Source organism: Gobius niger, assembly GCF_951799975.1.
Source record: "Gobius niger genome assembly, chromosome: 3".
Lineage (NCBI taxonomy): Eukaryota > Metazoa > Chordata > Actinopteri > Gobiiformes > Gobiidae > Gobius > Gobius niger.
Window position 1 is genome coordinate 176741 of NC_136854.1, and position 17509 is coordinate 194249.

Consider the following 17509-nt stretch of genomic DNA (forward strand, 5'->3'; position numbering starts at 1 on the left):
AAACCTATCCCTAAAATGGCCGCCATCAGAGTTTTTACAGATTACTCAAAAATATCTGAATGTGCCAAGGCAACACTTCAGCCATGTTTTGAATGAGGGAATGACATAATAACATGATGGAAAGCTTGAAAAAGTATATGCCAGCCAAGAAAAAGAAAAAAAAAATGAAAACAAGTCACAGAGGTTTAGTTTCATTGGAACCCGGAGCTAAAGAAGCTCTGGAACTTTTACAACGACACACTTCAGTGTTTCTTTATCTAAACACCCAGGATTAAAGGCGGTCATAAGAAATCTTATTTCAGTGGCTGAATCTGCGCTGGTAATGTGTTTGGGCCTCGAGGATGCCTGTTGTAGCTACGAACACACGCTGACGTGCAGCCAGAGCGTCAGTGTGACAAGCGTCTGACTTTAGGTAAGCACAAGCGTCTTACTATGGGCTTTAGGTGCGTTTTTGACGCCCCAAAAGCGTTTGGTGTGAACGGACCTTAACTCTGTTTTCTGTAAATACACAAGTGCGGTGTTTCATAAGATTAATGTAAAATCAGCTGTGTCATTCACTCAGTCTGTGAAGCTCAATTGGTAGAGTGCTGGGTTCCCATCCATAAGACGGCTGGATCGATCCCAACCTTGTCTTTTTTTTTCTTCTTCTTTTGGACTCGGGAACATGGCTCATGGTGGCTCAGTGGTAGCGTGGTCGTCTCAGGTGAAGGAGGTCGCTCGTCCAAACACAGCTTTGATTCCTTTCTAATGCTTTCTCCTTTTACATGGGCCACTGGAAACATTATCCAAGCCTAAAACACATGAGCGCGGGGCGTTTCATAGATATTTGTCAGTTCGGCTGGTACATTGGGCTCCCAACAATGAGACTGCTGGATCAATTCTGACCTTGATTCTTTTTTTGTTTGTTGACTTGGGGCAAAGAAGCGGGGGTGGTCGCAAGGGGGTGAGTGCCCCAGGGATGAGGGCCTCCATCGCTGCTTGCGGCTTTAATGTTAAAAATGTTCCTGACTATTTGACTAAGTGCGTCTGACGGAGAGACCGGTTTGTACGTTTCTTCCTGGAGCGACTCAGAGCCGCACCTGGATTGGCTGTGGTCCAGGTGGGCGGGTCTTGAGTCCAGGTGGGCGGGGCTGCAGACAGGTGACAGGAGGAGAGGCTCATACAGCAGACAGTTTGCAGAAATGCTGTGGAACCTGCCCGACCAGGAGCAAAGAGCAGCTCCGCCTCACGTGACTCCACAGTCAGTGATTAGACTCATGTGTTTGAAAGAGGCACGAGTGGGAGGAGCTACATTTGTACTCGAGTAACGTCATGGAAACATTACAGGATTAATGTGGCGTAAACAGGACCCGACCCCCTGTGTTGAGGGTAACGGAGGCCAAATCAGGCGTGAACCGCTCGCCTCAAAGATGGAAAAGAAAAGGTTTCATTTAAGGCCAGACGCTGCAGGTGAAACACGGATGTTTCCAGATTCTACTTTTGTCCATTAAAGGTCACATGACAGGTTTAATGCTTCTGAAAATATGACTTATTTACAAGAATAACATCAGTCACATCATTATCAGTTCAGTGAAGCAGTGATTTGAATGAAGAAATGTTGGGCAGAAAAGTTATTTTAATTAGATTTTTGAAGCTGCTGACAGGAAGTGACACAGATAAAGGTAAAGTTCCAGAGCAGTTTGACTCATTTCCCATTGACTAAACATGGTTGGTATAGAAGTCCCTCCAGGATTTCAGGAGCTTCAGGCCCAGGCGAGTGAGAGGAGGCGGAGCTTCATAGTTGCGATCACAACATCGTGAAATCCTGCAGGGACTGGTTTGGAAACCGTTTAAAATGGTTTCCTCCGACTCGTCGACTCACACGAGACGAGAATCACCTGAGGAGTTTGAAGAATGACCTTAAAGACAAAAATCAGGGAATTTGTAACTTAAAAATGAACGACACGGTGATAGAAGTGACGAGTTTATTGTTAAACGAATACAAAATGATGAATAATTAATCCACTTTGCATTGGTCACATATTTAAATCAATGTTATTCATTCATTTATTGAGTGGTTTTAATGACAGATGTTGAACTCAGGATTCTGGAACAAAAGGATTTAGAAAAAGACAAAGACGTGACCGAGAGTTTCCCTTCATACGGTTTAGTTATTTTATTTATTTATCTGAAGGAGATTTTCCAACATCTCTAATGATTTACTTTGTTTTATCAATGAACTGGGAAAGGAATGTCAGGAAAAGGTCATGTGACTGAAACTCATCTGTATAATTGAGACTCTGATCCTCAGTCTGACAGAGACACTGAGGAGCCGTAATCCCAGAGCATAAACCCAGGGATCAGGGTGTGAGTGAAGGTGGTGTTGAAGGTGTGGAGGTGGATCAGTTCCTCAGAGGAGACTGTGTAGAAGGACAGAGAGCCAGCAGCACAGTCCACATACACCCCTACTGTCCCAGAGGAGGAGCCGGGCTGAGGGAGGGGGGTTTGTTTGTTTTTATGCAAAACAGAGAAACCAACTTCAGAGCAGTTCAGACTCCAGGACTGATCATTGTATCCAAACACACTGTCATCACCGTATCCTTTCCTCCTGATTCTTCTGTAAGACACTGATATAAAAACCCTCCCTCTCCACTGGACCTCCCAGTAACAGCGCCCAGTCAGACCAGAGTCACACAGAAGCTGAACCCAGCCCTCAAATCTGTCCTGATGATCTGGATACGGCTGATCTTCTCTCACATGTGTGGCCTTCTTGTTGTTGTCAGACAGTTTGAGGTTTATCTGAGCTGTGTTTGGATCCAGAGAGAGTTCAGTGAAATCTGACGGAGAGAAAACACAGCAGCAGTTAGTCCCTGTTCACTCTTTAGAGGAGAACCACATTTATATTGATTTGAAATGGACTCAAAGATTCAAATATAAATATATCAATAAATACGTGATCGATTTAATTATTGTTTCACTTAAGAATAAAAAAATGAAGAAACTGCACATTTTTAAGCCACAGTTTGTAACATTTCACCCCGACAATAGAATAAAACAGGAGCTTTAATGATTGTTTCTGTAAAAATGCTTCTGTTCCAAAGGCTTCACAGGATCGTCTGAGTGAAGCTGAGCTCATTTATTTATGTTTCAGTTTAGTTTCTCTTGTGACGTAGCCACACATAACCTGGAATGTTCTGAAGTCACATTTAACAAACATTTTCTTTCATATTAAAAGTTGAGTTCTTGTTTGTGTCGCGCTGTCGCAGATAAAGAAACATAATGAACATTTACATTTAAACTCTTAGAAAGTGGTTTATCAGGAACAAAACACGTCTCAGACTCATGAAGGTGTAACTTTAGTTTAGTAAAAAGCTCTATATGAGACTAATGCATTATGATTATGTTCCTGTATATTACAGCTTTACTGACTAACAGCTTCATCAGCCTCACCTCTCAAGCTCACTCTCTCTCAGATTAAAACATGCAATTTAACTTTAATATAAAGCTTTATTTAAACAGTTATTTCAAATCCTTGTCTAGACCTGGACTGACGGACACGAGGACTAACTCAGAATCAGACCAGGTTTTATTGCCTTTGTTATGAACAGGTTCACAGACTAAACCAGGACTATAAGGACTGGACTGAGAGAGACTACAGGACTAAACCAGCACTATAAGGACTGGACTGAGAGAGACTACAGGACTAAACCAGGACTATAAGGACTGGACTGAGTGAGACTACAGGACTAAACCAGGACTATAAGGACTGGACTGAGAGAGACTACAGGACTAAACCAGGACTATAAGGACTGGACTGAGTGAGACTACAGGACTAAACCAGGACTATAAGGACTGGACTGAGAGAGACTACAGGACTAAACCAGGACTATAAGGACTGGACTGAGAGAGACTACAGGACTAAACCAGGACTATAAGGACTGGACTGAGAGAGACTACAGGACTAAACCAGGCCTATAAGGACTGGACCTGGACTGAGTGAGACTAGACGGGTTCATGTATAAACCCAGTGTGTCAGACTTTGAGAGAAGCTTCAGTGACGCCGTGGATGCTGCACTTTCTCTCTCCCGTCTTCTTCATGATTCTCTGTCTCTTTGTTGCTGAACCTGAGGCGTCTGCAGCTCTTTCCCCTCTGACCCCGAAGACTAACTGGCTTTGCTTGAACCTCTTCATCTCTTCCTCTGCTTCAGTGAGGAGGAAACGTTAGGACCAGAGAGACTGTGTCACAGAAAGAGCCTGGGCCAGTGGTTCCTACACGTTTGGAGGCTGTTTGTGTGAACGGGTAAAGCTGAGGGTTTTGCTTTGTCCCAGTGACCGGCTCATTCTGAACATCAGACTCTGGTTTGGACTCTGTGCTCTGGCCCCGCCCCCTCTGCGGCGCCCTCACTGTCAAACCACTGGTTTCAGCTCTCATTAAAGCCAAGATCATTTCTAAGCAGGACATTACAGTCTCTGCATGAGACAGACACAAAGCCAGGGGTTCAGCGGCAGAGGAGGAGAACGATGAGGCCACAGACGCTTCTACTTCCTCTCACTCCTCGGATCAGACTGAGAGGAAAACTCCAAGTCACGTCAGTCTGACCACGCACAGGCTCCTCCCTCTTTATGGCAGAGAGTAAAGAAACTTTAGTGCGGTTCATGCTAAAGGCGCTGCTGTTGTAGTGAGGGCGGACACCGCCTCAGCCGCGCCTCCGCCCAGTTTACACTCGGGTCCAAAGGTTCCATGAGGTTGGGTTTTAGAGTGGACACATGTAGGTCCAGAACCAGCTCATCCACATCTGAATTAGAGGCTCTTCCGTCTGTATAAGCGCGTGTTTACAAAGGATTATCAATGTGTTAAAAAAAAGAAGCTAAAATGGACCTCAGTGGTAGATACGGCCATGCTCCCGACCTGTGAACTCTGAGGAACAAACATGTGGGTGCAGACTGACCAGTGTGGACTCGGCTTTTTCACAAATCTGTTCAGTAAACAAAAATAAAATGTGACTTTTGTTTGGGGGGTTACAAATTCTTTAAAACATGAAGCTGTTTTTGAAGTTCCCGTATAACGATTGCAGAGCCCCCTTAATAAAATAATGCAAAAAAGAAAAGCATTTGTCCTCAATAACCTGTTCCTGACGATACAATTTTAAATGAACCAGTTGCTGATCGTTGTGAGAAAATGAAAACATGACAAAGTTGTTTCAACAGAAACTCAGTAAAAACATGTTGAGCAGGAGACACTTCTCTGGGGATGAAACGGGTCTCACTGCAGACAGTGTTTATATGAAGACTCCATTACCCAGAATGCTTTGTGTGAACGTTATACTCACACTTCCTGACTCCTGGTTTTAACCTCTCAGCTCCAACAGGATCCAGTCTGAGGAAACACACTTCAGTTAAACAGGGCATGCAGATGATGTCACACAGGAACAACTTAACAGCCTCACAGTTACAGGGTCATTGTGTCGCCCTGGAATCAGGGACCTGTTTTAAATTGATCGTTACATCTGTAAGAATAAACAGTGAAGCCCAGCACAAAACTAAAGTATGGTGAGGTACAGTTTGTCCTTTTCATGGCATTGATATCCTTTATGTGGTTTCTTTATCATTAACATATAATTAGATGATTTTTCGAGGCCACTGGATGTGAATCTGAGCCACAAAAAGAAGAAACTGAATCTGAGTTAGCATTTAGCTCAACGACACTTTTATTCAGTCATTTGTATCTGAAGTCAAACCTTTAATGCTCTGGACATTCATTAATTTTTTCTAAAGAGGCGTTGACAGAAACCTAAATGTGGACAATTAAACATCTGATCAGAATGTTTAACATGAACATTCTGATTGATCAGAATGTGCGATGTTTGAGGCTAATGCTAACAGACTCTGAAGAGTCTCCCGGACGAGCCGACTTGCTAACTGTCACATACGTGAGGATCAAATGCTGCTTCTCCTTTTTATCGACACCAAAACATTAACAACTGTCCTCACCTGAGAGTGGAGAGTGAGCAGTGGGGCTCCTCCTGTAGAGCAGTCAGGAGCTTTACTCCTGTGTCTCCTGGATGGTTGAAGCTGAGGTCCAGGTCTGTCAGATGGGAGGGGTTGGACCTCAGAGCTGAGGCCAGAGCAGCACAGCCTTCCTCTGAGATCAGACACCCTGACAGTCTGAACACACAGGGTTAAACAGAGTCAGAGAAATGACAAACTCACAGAGATGAAGAGTAAACCCTCTGACCTGAGCTGCTCCAGTTTACAGTGAGGACTCTTCAGTCCAACAGACAACATCTTCAGCCCTGAGTCCTTCAGGTCGTTCTTACTGAGGTCCAGGACTGTCAGACTAGAGGAGCTGAGGACTGAGGACAGAGCTTCACAGCTGCTCTCTGACAGGTTACAGCTGCTCAGTCTGGAGAGAACACACTGTTTTAGGAGACGTTTAGAAGGTTCATACTTACATAGACCTCACTCACAGAGCTTTGTTGGATGCTTTGACCACTGGCAGCAGCCTCAGCAGAGCCTGCTCTGAAGCACAGTATTTCTTCAGCTCAAACTGCTCCAGAGCTTCTTCTGATGACAGTAAGATGAAGGCCAGAGCTGACCACTGAGCAGGAGACAGTCCACCTTCAGACAGACGTCCTGAGCTCAGGTACTGTTGGACCTGCTTCACCAGAGAACCATCATTCAGTTCATTCAGACAGTGGAGCAGGTTGATGCTTCTCTCTGCAGACACTTCCTCACTCAGCTTCTGCTTGATGTACTCAGCTGTTTTCTGATTGGTCTGGGAGCTACTTCCTGTCTGTGTCAGCAGACCTTGGAGAAGGCTCTGATTGGTCGGCAGTGAAAGACCCAGGAGGAAGCGCAGGAACAAGTCCAGGTGTCCGTTTGGACTCTGTAAGGCCTGGTCCACAGCCGTCTGGTGCAGATGTTTCAATTTAGGTTTGACTCTGAGCAGAGTGGACTTCTGTGTTTTTGTGGAGAGCAGGTTGACACCAGTGTGGACGAAGGTCTGGTGGACGTGAAGAGCAGCCAGAAACTCCAGCACACTCAGATGGATGAAGCAGTAGACCTTGTCCTGGTACAGGCCTGGCTCCTCTCTAAAGACCTGTGTGAAGACTCCGGAGTACACTGAGGCGGCTGCAGCGTCCAGCCCACACTCGCTCAGGTCACTCTCGTAGAAGATCAGGTTTCCTTTCTGCAGCTGCTCAAAGGCTAGTTTTCCCAGAGACTGCACCATCTTCCTGGTCTCTGGACTCCAGTGTGGGTCTGTCTCAGATCCTCCTTCATACTTGATGTTCTTGACTTTGGCCTGAACCACCAGGAAGTGGATGTACATCTGAGTCAGGGTCTTGGGCAGCTCTGCTCTCTCTCTGGTCTTCAGCACATGCTCCAGGACTGTGGAGAGGATCCAGCAGAAGACTGGCATGAAGCACATGATGTGGAGGCTTCGGGACGTCTTGATGTGGGAGATGATTGTGTGGGCCTCGTCTCTGAACCTGTTCCTGAAGTACAGCTCCTTCTGTGGGTCGCTGAACCCTCGCACCTCTGTCACCATGGAGACGCACTCAGCAGGGATCTGATTGGCCGCCGCGGGGCGTGTGGTTATCCAGAGGCGAGCGGAGGGAAGCAGGCTCCCCCTGATGAGGTTCACCAGCAGCTCCTCCACTGAGGCGCTCTCCGTGGGCTCCGTCAGGGCCTTGGTTTGGGTGAAGTCCAGAGGAAGTCTGCACTCGTCCAGACCGTCAAAGATGAAGAGCAGCTGCAGATCTTCAAAGCTGCTCACTTCTTCTGTTGCTCTAAAGAAGTGATGGAGCAGCTGCACCAGGCTGAAGCTCCTGTCCTTCAGCACATTGAGTGCTCTGAAAGTGAAGGGGAACAGCAGCTGGACGTCCTGGTGGGCTTTGCCTTCAGCCCAGTCCAGACTGAACTTCTGAGTGAGCAGTGTTTTCCTGATGCCAGCCACTCCCTTTGTCAGCACTGTTCTGACGGGCGCCTCTGTGTCCGCGGGGCCTTTAAACATGTCTTCACATGTGATGGCTGTCTCTGCTCCGCCTGCTTTCCTGGAGGCTGTTTCCATGTGTCTGACCTCATGTTCCTGGTTGACCTCTGAGGCCCCTCCCTCTGTGATGTAGAGCTCTGTGTAGATCTGCTGCAGGAGGGCGGGGCTTCCTGCTTTAGCCACGCCCTCAAACACACACTGACACTTCTGCTGCAGGTCACGCTTCAGTTTACGCTGAAGAACTCCAGAACATCTCCCTGAATGAAGACACAGACAGAGCCTGAGTCTCAGAGAAGATCAAATGACTGAGTGAAATGGACCTACTGCTCCACAGACGCTCAGCCAGCTCCTTCTGCTGCCTCCTCCTCAGGAAGTTCACAGTGATCTTCAGAAAAGCCTCTCCATCCTCATCAGGCTCTAAGCATTCTGGGTAATCTGTGCTCAGAACCTTGTGGAGCTTCTTCAGCTCCTTCTGGACAAAAGTGAAGATGTCCTCCTCCAGAAGCTGCACAGACACATTAGAAACAACACAAATGCAGTCAGTGTCAGATCTGTGTGAAACAAGTCCATTCATCTGAACATCACCAAACTTGAGTGAAGGACACACCTTAAATATGGAGTCCAGCTGAGTGTGATGTTGCTGAGCTCTGAGCTCTGGAGCCTGCTCCACTCTGTGACAGAGACACAACAAACACCTCAGGATTCAGCTGTTTCTCTCACACTTTCAGGACCTCATTAAACCACTGTCTGTCCTTGTTTTTAAACAAACTCAATCTTACAGATCTGAGGAGAAGTTCTCTGGTTCCCACATGGACCGGTCGCTCCTGAGGGACTCACAGACGGGGCCTGGTTCAGAACCTTCTGGTCTGACGTCAACACTGGGTCTAACACAGACAAAAACATTTACAATAAACCTGAAATATTTATATTAAATGTGATGGATCCTGGTTTATTTGAGGATAAACAAGGGAGAGATGAATTATACTAAATTAAATTACACTGTTTTTTATCAAACACTTAAAAGGGGATAAAAAGCTACAATTATTTACAGGCTTTCCAGAAAACAGTCCATTTTCTGGATTTTAGTTTTTGATCTTTTGTGATTGAAATAACAACAAAGTAATGGTGAAAAAAGGAAGTGACCTCCCTCTCTCCTGGTGCAGCTGAATTGTTTGCCTTTTTCAGTGAATTGTTTGCCTTTTTCAGCGAACCACGTTGCTTTTCTGGATACTTTTGTACATCTTTGTCGTGTTTTTGTGGAGGTTTGGTGGATTTGTTTACTTTGAGAGTCCAAAATGGTCCTGAAGAAAGCAGCTTTTTGAAGGTAAACAAACTGGCAGCTTATCAGCTAAACCCATTTGAGATCTACAAACATCTTCTTCTGAGACACTGAACAGTGAAGAGGCACCAAGAGCCCCCACACCTGCAGCACGGAGGAGGCGTCACAAGAGGAGCTACAGGAAACAACACAAGGACCAACGAGGAGATGGTGATAGACTGTGGAGGGAGCTGTGCAGGAGGAAGAGGAAGGACGAGGTGGAGCTGACCAGTGCAGGACACCACGCTCTGAGACGGGGACAAGCCCAGGAGGCGGTGCACCGTTTCAGATGATCAGAGGAGACAGAGGGCAGCTACAGTTTCTCCATCCTCCAAGGTCATGCGGGTGGAGTGGCTGAAGGACAACGAGATCATCGACCCGGCCGAGGACAGGAACTTCTACATCACCGTGGACCATCCTGATCATCAAGCAGGCGCGTCTGTCCCACACGGCCAACTACACCTGTGTGGACAAGAACATCAGGGCCAAGCGCAAGAGCTCCACCGCTGTGGTCATCGTCTACGGATTTCCCATCAACCAGTGCTCCTCCTGTGACCAAAACAGTGAAGATGGCGGCCGCGACACAACGATCTTTCACCAAAGAAAAAAAAAAAAAAAAGAGTGGTGCGCACTGAATGGGTGCTGCTGCCGGATGCTCTCTCATCGAATGCAATTTCTCCATCTGTGAGATCAATAAAGTACCATCTTATCTTATCTTATCTTATCTTAATCGTCATTGTCACAAAGCAATAAAAAACATTTACTAAAGATGCCTTTGTTTCCTTCAGTATATCTTTCTTAGATCCTTCTCTTTTTGTGACAATAATATTCCATAATACACTGAGTAAAAATTCACCGCTCTGTCCTGAAGTGTATTGGTTTTCCCATAGACCGGTCACTGAGGGACTCACAGCTGGGACCAGATTCAGACGGAGGATGTTTCTGGAGGATCCTGAGACAAAGAAGAAAACACTTCAGTGAAACACACGGGACTGTCCTGGATCAGACTCAGGAAAATCATCTGCTCCTTCACAGAAACAATAGAATTGATTAAACTGATTAAACTACACCTACTCTTAAGTCTTGTACCTTTTGATTTTGTGTTTTGATTGTTTTGGGAAGCAGAACTTTATGGAGACGTGGCAGCACTGGGTTCCCACAGGGAACAGTCCTCTCACCGTTTCTATTCACTGTTCTACACCTCAGACTTTAATATAACACAGAGGGCTAAGAGAGTGGACTCAGCGGAAATCTGAGGTAAATCTTATACGACTCATATCTGATAAAAAAAAAAAAACACTTTAAAGAGAGGTCAAAAGTTACTTCAAAACGGTGCGTCACTGAAGACGCTCAAACACAGACCTGACAGTTTATTTCTAATAACTCTAGATTCTAAAACCCAAACAATAAAATATCATTAACATAAAGTGGTGTGACTCGACCCCTCCGGGAACCGCCACCTTAACGTGTTGGAGGGGTATGAGCACCCGAATGATCCTGGGAGCTTTGTTGTCGGGGGCTTCATGACGGGTCAGACAAAGAGCGGTTCAGAAGCCCCTTATGAGAGACCAACAGGCTCGGTTAAAATTGTGTGGCCGTCCTTCCGTGGACCCACCACCTGCAGGAGGAGCCATAAGGGGCAGGTGCAATGTGACCCGGCAACGGAAAAGTGGAAGGAAATGGATGGATGGATGGTGTGACTCGACTTACTGTGAACCATGATTTCCTTTAAAATTAATCAATGGATTATTGGAGCGATCACTTCTCACTGATACCGGGCCGATCCCAGGAGCAGATCTGTGAACACAAGAGAGACTTTAGGTCTGTCTCTGATGTAAAGAACAGAGTTAGTGTGTCTGATATAAAGAACATTGGTGGATCTCACCTCTGAGCTTTGGGGTCAGTGGTTTTCGAGGCTCCGTCCTCTCTGAGCTCTGGATCCATGTTCAGCCACGGACCTGAAGGACATCACAGTGAGACATTTCATAATTTGTCAGAATTCTTTGTCCAAATGAATGGCCCTATCCCAGATTTTCTGTCGTTCTGAATAAAATGTGGCTTGTTTGTCAGTAACTTGTTTTTAGAATTTGGATTTTATATAGTAAGTTTAACTAGAACAAAGTGATAAACATGACTCAACTAAAATAATAAACCTGAAACTGAGCACTTCAGATCAATAAATCAGAATTTACACCAACAAAGACCAAAAAACAGGAAATGAAGGAAGAAGGACTCGACCAGGATTAAATCAGCATTAAACCAGGTCTAAACCAGGAGTAAACCAGGTCTATCCCAGAGCAGGGGTTGAATATGATGCGAGCAGTCGAACCTGAGCGAGGAGAGGCTCATACAGCAGACAGTGATGAGGGCGGCTCCTAAAGCAGCTCCTACAGTCTCATATCTTCATGCTTTATTGTATCCAGCGTGTGGAGTTTAATGTCTCCAGTAAAAGTGCTGTTGATGCACTGGTTCTTGTCGCGGGTCCAGCTCAGCTCCGGTGTCCAGTGCAGACTGTGAGAGGCTTGAGCTCAGACTGACCACAGGCTGCTCCAGGTAAGACTTCACTGATCTGCTGTCGGGAGGTTAACGTCGGCCTGGGGATCTGCAGGACCTTAACCTGTTCCTGACTGTCAGGGTTCGGTTTAGGGTCAGGGGTTCAGGTGATGGTGTGAGGTAAGTTCTGATTCACTCACACAGATCTTCAAGTCTTTCAAATGAGGTCTCACACTGGCAGAGCGGCTGTAAACTCTCCAGGATTGGGGATTTTGGATATGAATAGTTGCTAACTCTTGAGGCGGCACGGTAGTACAGCGGTTAGCGCTCGTGCTTCACAGCTAGAAGGTCCGGGTTTGAGTCCCACCAGGGACGGGGCCTTTCTGTGTGGAGTTTGCATGTTCTCCCCGTGTCTGTGTAGGTTTCCTCCGGGTACTCCGGTTTCCCCTACCACAAAAAACATGCACAATAGGCCAGGATGAATATGAGTGTGTTTGTGAGTGCGCATGGGGGACGACGGATGGAAATTAGCCCAAGGCTACAATCCGGTGTGGCTTGTTTACATGCATGAGACCCATGTACAGTGTCAGACACCAATTGTGCAAGTTCTCCCACTTAAAATAATGACAGAGGTCTGTAATTTTCGTCATAGGTACACTTCAACTGTGAGAGACAGAATGTGAAAAAAATCCAGGAATTCTCATTGTAGGATTTTTAAAGAATTTATTTGTAAATTATGGTGGAAAATAAGTATTTGGTCACTTCAAACAAGGAAGATCTCTGGCTCTCACAGACCTGTAAATTCTTCTGTCCTCCACTCGTTACCTGTATTAATGGCACCTGTTTGAACTGGTTATCTGTATAAAAGACACCTGTCCACAGCCTCAAACAGTCAGACTCCAAACTCCACTATGGCCAAGACCAAAGAGCTGTCGAAGGACACCAGGAAAATAATTGTAGACCTGCACCAGCCTGGGAAGAGTGAATCTACAATAGGCAAGCAGCTCGGTGTGAAAAAATCAACTGTGGGAGCAATTATCACAAAATGGAAGACATACAAAACCACTGATAATCTCCCTCGATCTGGGGCTCCTCGCAAGATCTCATCCTGTGGGGTCACAATGATCATGAGAACGGTGAGCAACAATCCCAGAACCACACGGGGGGACCTGGTGAATGACCTGCAGAGAGCTGGGACCAAAGTAACAAAGGTGACCATCAGTAACACAGAGAGCACATGGATGATACAGCAGAGGATTGGGAGAATGCCATGTGGTCAGATGAAACCAAAGTAGAACTTTTTGGTATAAACTCAGCTCGTCGTGTTTGGAGGAAGAAGAATACTGAGTTGCATCCCAAGAACACCACACCTACTGTGAAGCATGGGGGTTGAAACATCATGCTTTGGGGCTGTTTTTCTGCTAAGGGGACAGGACGACTGATCCGTGTTAAGGAAAGAATGAATGGGGCCATGTATCGTGAGATTTTGAGCCAAAACCTCCTTCCATCAGTGAGAGCTTTGAAGATGAAACGTGGCTGGGTCTTCCAGCATGACAATGATCCCAAACACACCGCCCGGGCAACGAAGGACTGGCTCCGTAAGAAGCATTTGAAAGTCCTGGAGTGGCTTAGCCAGTCTCCAGACCTCAACGCCATAGAAAATCTGTGGAGGGAGTTGAAAGTCCGTGTTGCTCGGCGACAGCCCCAAAACATCACTGCTCTGGAGAAGATCTGCAGGAGGAATGGGCCAAAATACCAGCTACTGTGTGTGCAAACCTGGTACAGGCCTATAGTAATCGTTTGACCTCTGTTATTGCCAACAAAAGTTATATTACAAAGTATTGAGTTGAAATTTTGTTATTGACCAAATACTTATTTATACATAACATTTTTTTTTAATAGGCCTGAACTGGACGCAGTCCCCGGTCTCCGGAAATGATCGTACTTTTGACCCGCTAAATGTTGCCGAAAACTCACCAAATTTGGCGGAGACATTGGGGGGGCGTGAAAATTTATGGGAATAGACTAATTTGCCGTGCCCACAACAAAATGGCTCTACTGTGCCCCCTCGAAGTTGACCCCTATTCAAATGAAAACGTGCGTTTTTAGGCGTACGCCCAAACCCTTCGGCACAGTCAAAGGGGACATCAGGGCAAGCCGAAAACTGAATTGTAGTGCCACGCCCGGATGCACAGGGAGGCGGAAATTTTGACTTTCATGTTGCCTTTCCAGTGGCTTGTAAGTGGCCCACCCATCCTCTGTGAAAATAGCCAGAGTTCTCTGTCAGAGTTTGTCCTGAAATTTGTCAAATTCCCTTATTTCCCCCTTTCTTAACAAAAGCCACAGTTTTAGACTAGACTCGTACAAATTCATACTACCCCTCTGTCATCGAAAGAAGACGCTTCAATTTGGATGTTTTTTGCTCCAAATTTCATCTTTTTTGGACTGGAAATCAAAGGAAGTTCAGTTTGGCTGTTTTCCTGTCCATCTCTCTGTGTGTTCCTCGTACTATATGGGTCCAAATATTGCTTCAATATCGAGGGTGCTGCGGGGCTGGAGCACACTCACAACAAATCTTTGGGCGGCCAGGGGAATTTACTCTAATAACCAAATGTTTAAATATATTATTATCTTCTTAAGATATTTGTTAGTTCGGCTGGTACATTTTCTGTGCCTGTGTAGCATCATAGGTCGAGCATTGGGCTCCCAACAATGAGACTGCTGGATCAACTCTGACCTTGACTCTTTTTTTGTTTTTTTTGTTTGTTGACTTGGGGCGAAGAAACGGGGGTTGTCGCAACGAGCGAGAGCGATCAGGGGGGCTCGCAAGGGACGAGAGCGAGTGTGGGCAGTCGCAAGGGGGGGAGTGCCCCATCACTGCTTGCGACTGTAATGTTAAAAATGTTACTGACTATTTGACTAAGTGCGTCTGACGGAGAGACCGGTTTGTGTGTTTCTTCCTGGAGTGACTCAGCACCGCACCTGGATTGGCTGTGGTCCAGGTGGGCGGGGCTTGAGTCCAGGTGGGCGGGGCTGCAGACAGGTGACAGGAGAAGAGGCTCATACAGCAGACAGTGATGAGGGAAGGAGAATTACCCTGAGGCTGAACATCTCTGCAAAGGGACCAGCGCGTGGTTGGAGTAACCTCAGCCTGAGCGACTCACATACTTTTATTGACACCAGTTATTTTCCAGTGGAACCAGACGGAGACCCTCTGCTTTAACAGTAAAGTCAGCTTCTGTAAAGTGAGACGTCGGCCTTTGTGGAAACACTTTTTTAACTCTTGGCATCACAGCGATTTACAACAAAAACCTACAGAAATCTAGAAATGAATGTTGATGTTGAGACTTTTCCTAAAGGACATGAGTCATTCCAGACTATGACAAGGCAATGACTGGAACATATCAAATAAAAACGTCAATGATCATTTTTATATTTGAGAAACCAGTGTTTACATCAAATGAAGAGAAACTGGCCCCACAGCAAAGACCACAGTGCCATCTACAGCCACACGTCAGTATTACAGCTACAGAGATTAAACTATAGTTTGATTAGGAAATAGTGATAAACATGACTCAGCTGAAATAATAAACATGAAACTGAGCATTTTAGATCGGATTAAAGAGTCAATAAATCAGACTTTAGACCAACAAAGGCCAAAGAACAAGGAAATAAAGGAAGAAAGACTCAGACTAAAGACTAAACCAGGTCTAAACCAGAGCAGGGGTTGAATATGATGAGAGCAGTCGAACCTGAGCGGATCCACAGAGTCCACCGTGTCCCAGAGAAAAGTGCGTCTGACGGAGAGACCGGTTTGTGCGTTTCTTCCTGGAGCGACTCAGAGCCGCACCTGGATTGGCTGCGGTCTAGGTGGGCGGGGCTTGAGTCCAGGTGGGCGGGGCTGCAGACAGGTGACAGGAGGAGAGGCTCATACAGCAGACAGTTTGCAGAAATGCTGTGGAACCTGCCCGACCAGGAGCAAAGAGCAGCTCCGCCTCACGTGACTCCACAGTCAGTGATTAGACTCATGTGTTTGAAAGAGGCACAAGTGGGAGGGGCTACATTTGTACTCGAGTAACGTCATGGAAACATTACAGGATTAAAGTGACAGTCTGTAAGTTTCAGTGTTTTACAAATGTAATTGATTGAGTATAAATTGACCGCCTGGGTCTGACATTTGATGTAACATAAGTCATATTAAATAACCAGGTTTGTCTTCAGTCTGTCTTTGATTATTTCATCGATCAATCGTCATCATCTCAAACATTGATCTTTCAAAGAATTTCCAAAAAATGAAATTCCAACTATTCAGACATAGTTTTAACCCTTTATAGAGCATAACTTGAAGTTGAATAAAAGAATTAGGATTTTAGAAAAAGTAAAGTTAGGAATGAGTTTGGGAAACTATTCAATTAAAATGTTTGTTCTTCCTGTTACAGCGACAAATCAGTTTCAAAACTAAACTAGAACAAATTTATACAACAAATAAGTTCATGTTGAAAATATAATTGACTATTTCTGTATTTAACATGCCATGACTACAGATCTAAAGTTCATAAAATAAAATAAAAAATCAGAAATGAAGTGAATTTTTTTTTAGATTTAAAAAAATAATAATTCAGACATCAGTCTCTCATTTTTACAAACAGTAAAGACCTACAGTGCCATCAACAGCCACACGTCAGTGTTACAGCTACAGAGATTACAACTATAGTTTGATTAGAAAATAGTGATAAACATGACTCAGTTAAAATAGTGAACATGAAACAGAGCATTTTTGATTTGATTAAAGAGTCAACAAATCAGACTTTAGACCAACAAAGACCAAAGAACAAGGAAATAAAGGAAGAAAGACTCAGACTAAAGACTAAACCAGGTCTAAAGCAGGTCTATCCCAGAGCAGGGGTTGAATATGATGAGAGCAGTCGAACCTGAGCGGATCCACAGAGTCCACCGTGTCCCAGAGAAAAGTGCGTCTGACGGAGACACTGGTTTGTGCGTTTCTTCCTGGAGCGACTCAGAGCCGCACCTGGATTGGCTGTTGTCCAGGTGGGCGGGGCTGCAGACAGGTGGGCGGGGCTGCAGACAGGTGACAGGAGGACAGGCTCATACAGCAGACTGTGATGAGGGAAGGAGAATTACACTGAGGCTGAACAGAGCGAGGAGAGAAAACAACAGATGGTTTTCTGGGTGTAAAAACTACCGAGCAGTCACTGAGGCTCTGCTCCTCTTTACCCTTGTCCCGTCTCGTCATTTGGTTCATGACGTGGTGTCGTCTTCATTGATTACAAAAGCTCCAGTTCAGCCCTCAGTAGAAGTGGGGAAGCTGCTGAACCGGGGGAACATATGTCCACACCCGTAACAGAGCACATTTCTGTCCCGTCTGTGTCTCTAAAGAAATGCTGTGGAACCTGCCCGACCAGGAGCAAAGAGCAGCTCCGCCTCACGCGACTCCACAGTCAGTGATTAGACTCATGTGTTTGAAAGAGGCACAAGTGGGAGGAGCTACATTTGTACTCGAGTAACGTCATGGAAACATAACAAAAACTGTGACGAAGCTTAATATATAAACTTTATCAAACAGGGTCAATGACTTCCTGGAGCTTCGGGTCCCTTAAAATGCCTGATGCTGCCCCCTGCGGGGCAAAAAAAACAGAGCCATGTGCGCCCCTCCCCTCTCGTCTTCTCCGCTCAGCTACAGAAAGTGGGCGGGGCTAACAGGCCTG

General features: G+C 45.7%; 1 protein-coding gene across 1 annotated transcript; it reads right to left on the bottom strand.

Moving 5' to 3' along the window:
* Positions 1-2286: 2286 nt before the first annotated feature.
* LOC306960544 (protein NLRC3-like) lies at positions 2287-17046 on the bottom strand (the record flags this gene model as incomplete). Its single annotated transcript, XM_079552977.1, has 11 exons — positions 2287-2816; positions 5310-5356; positions 5971-6144; positions 6215-6382; positions 6447-8229; positions 8297-8477; positions 11060-11087; positions 11176-11248; positions 14766-14816; positions 16715-16862; positions 16987-17046. 11 exons carry the CDS (start codon positions 17044-17046, stop codon positions 2287-2289), a joined length of 3243 nt encoding a protein of 1080 aa, XP_079409103.1.
* Positions 17047-17509: the final 463 nt, after the last annotated feature.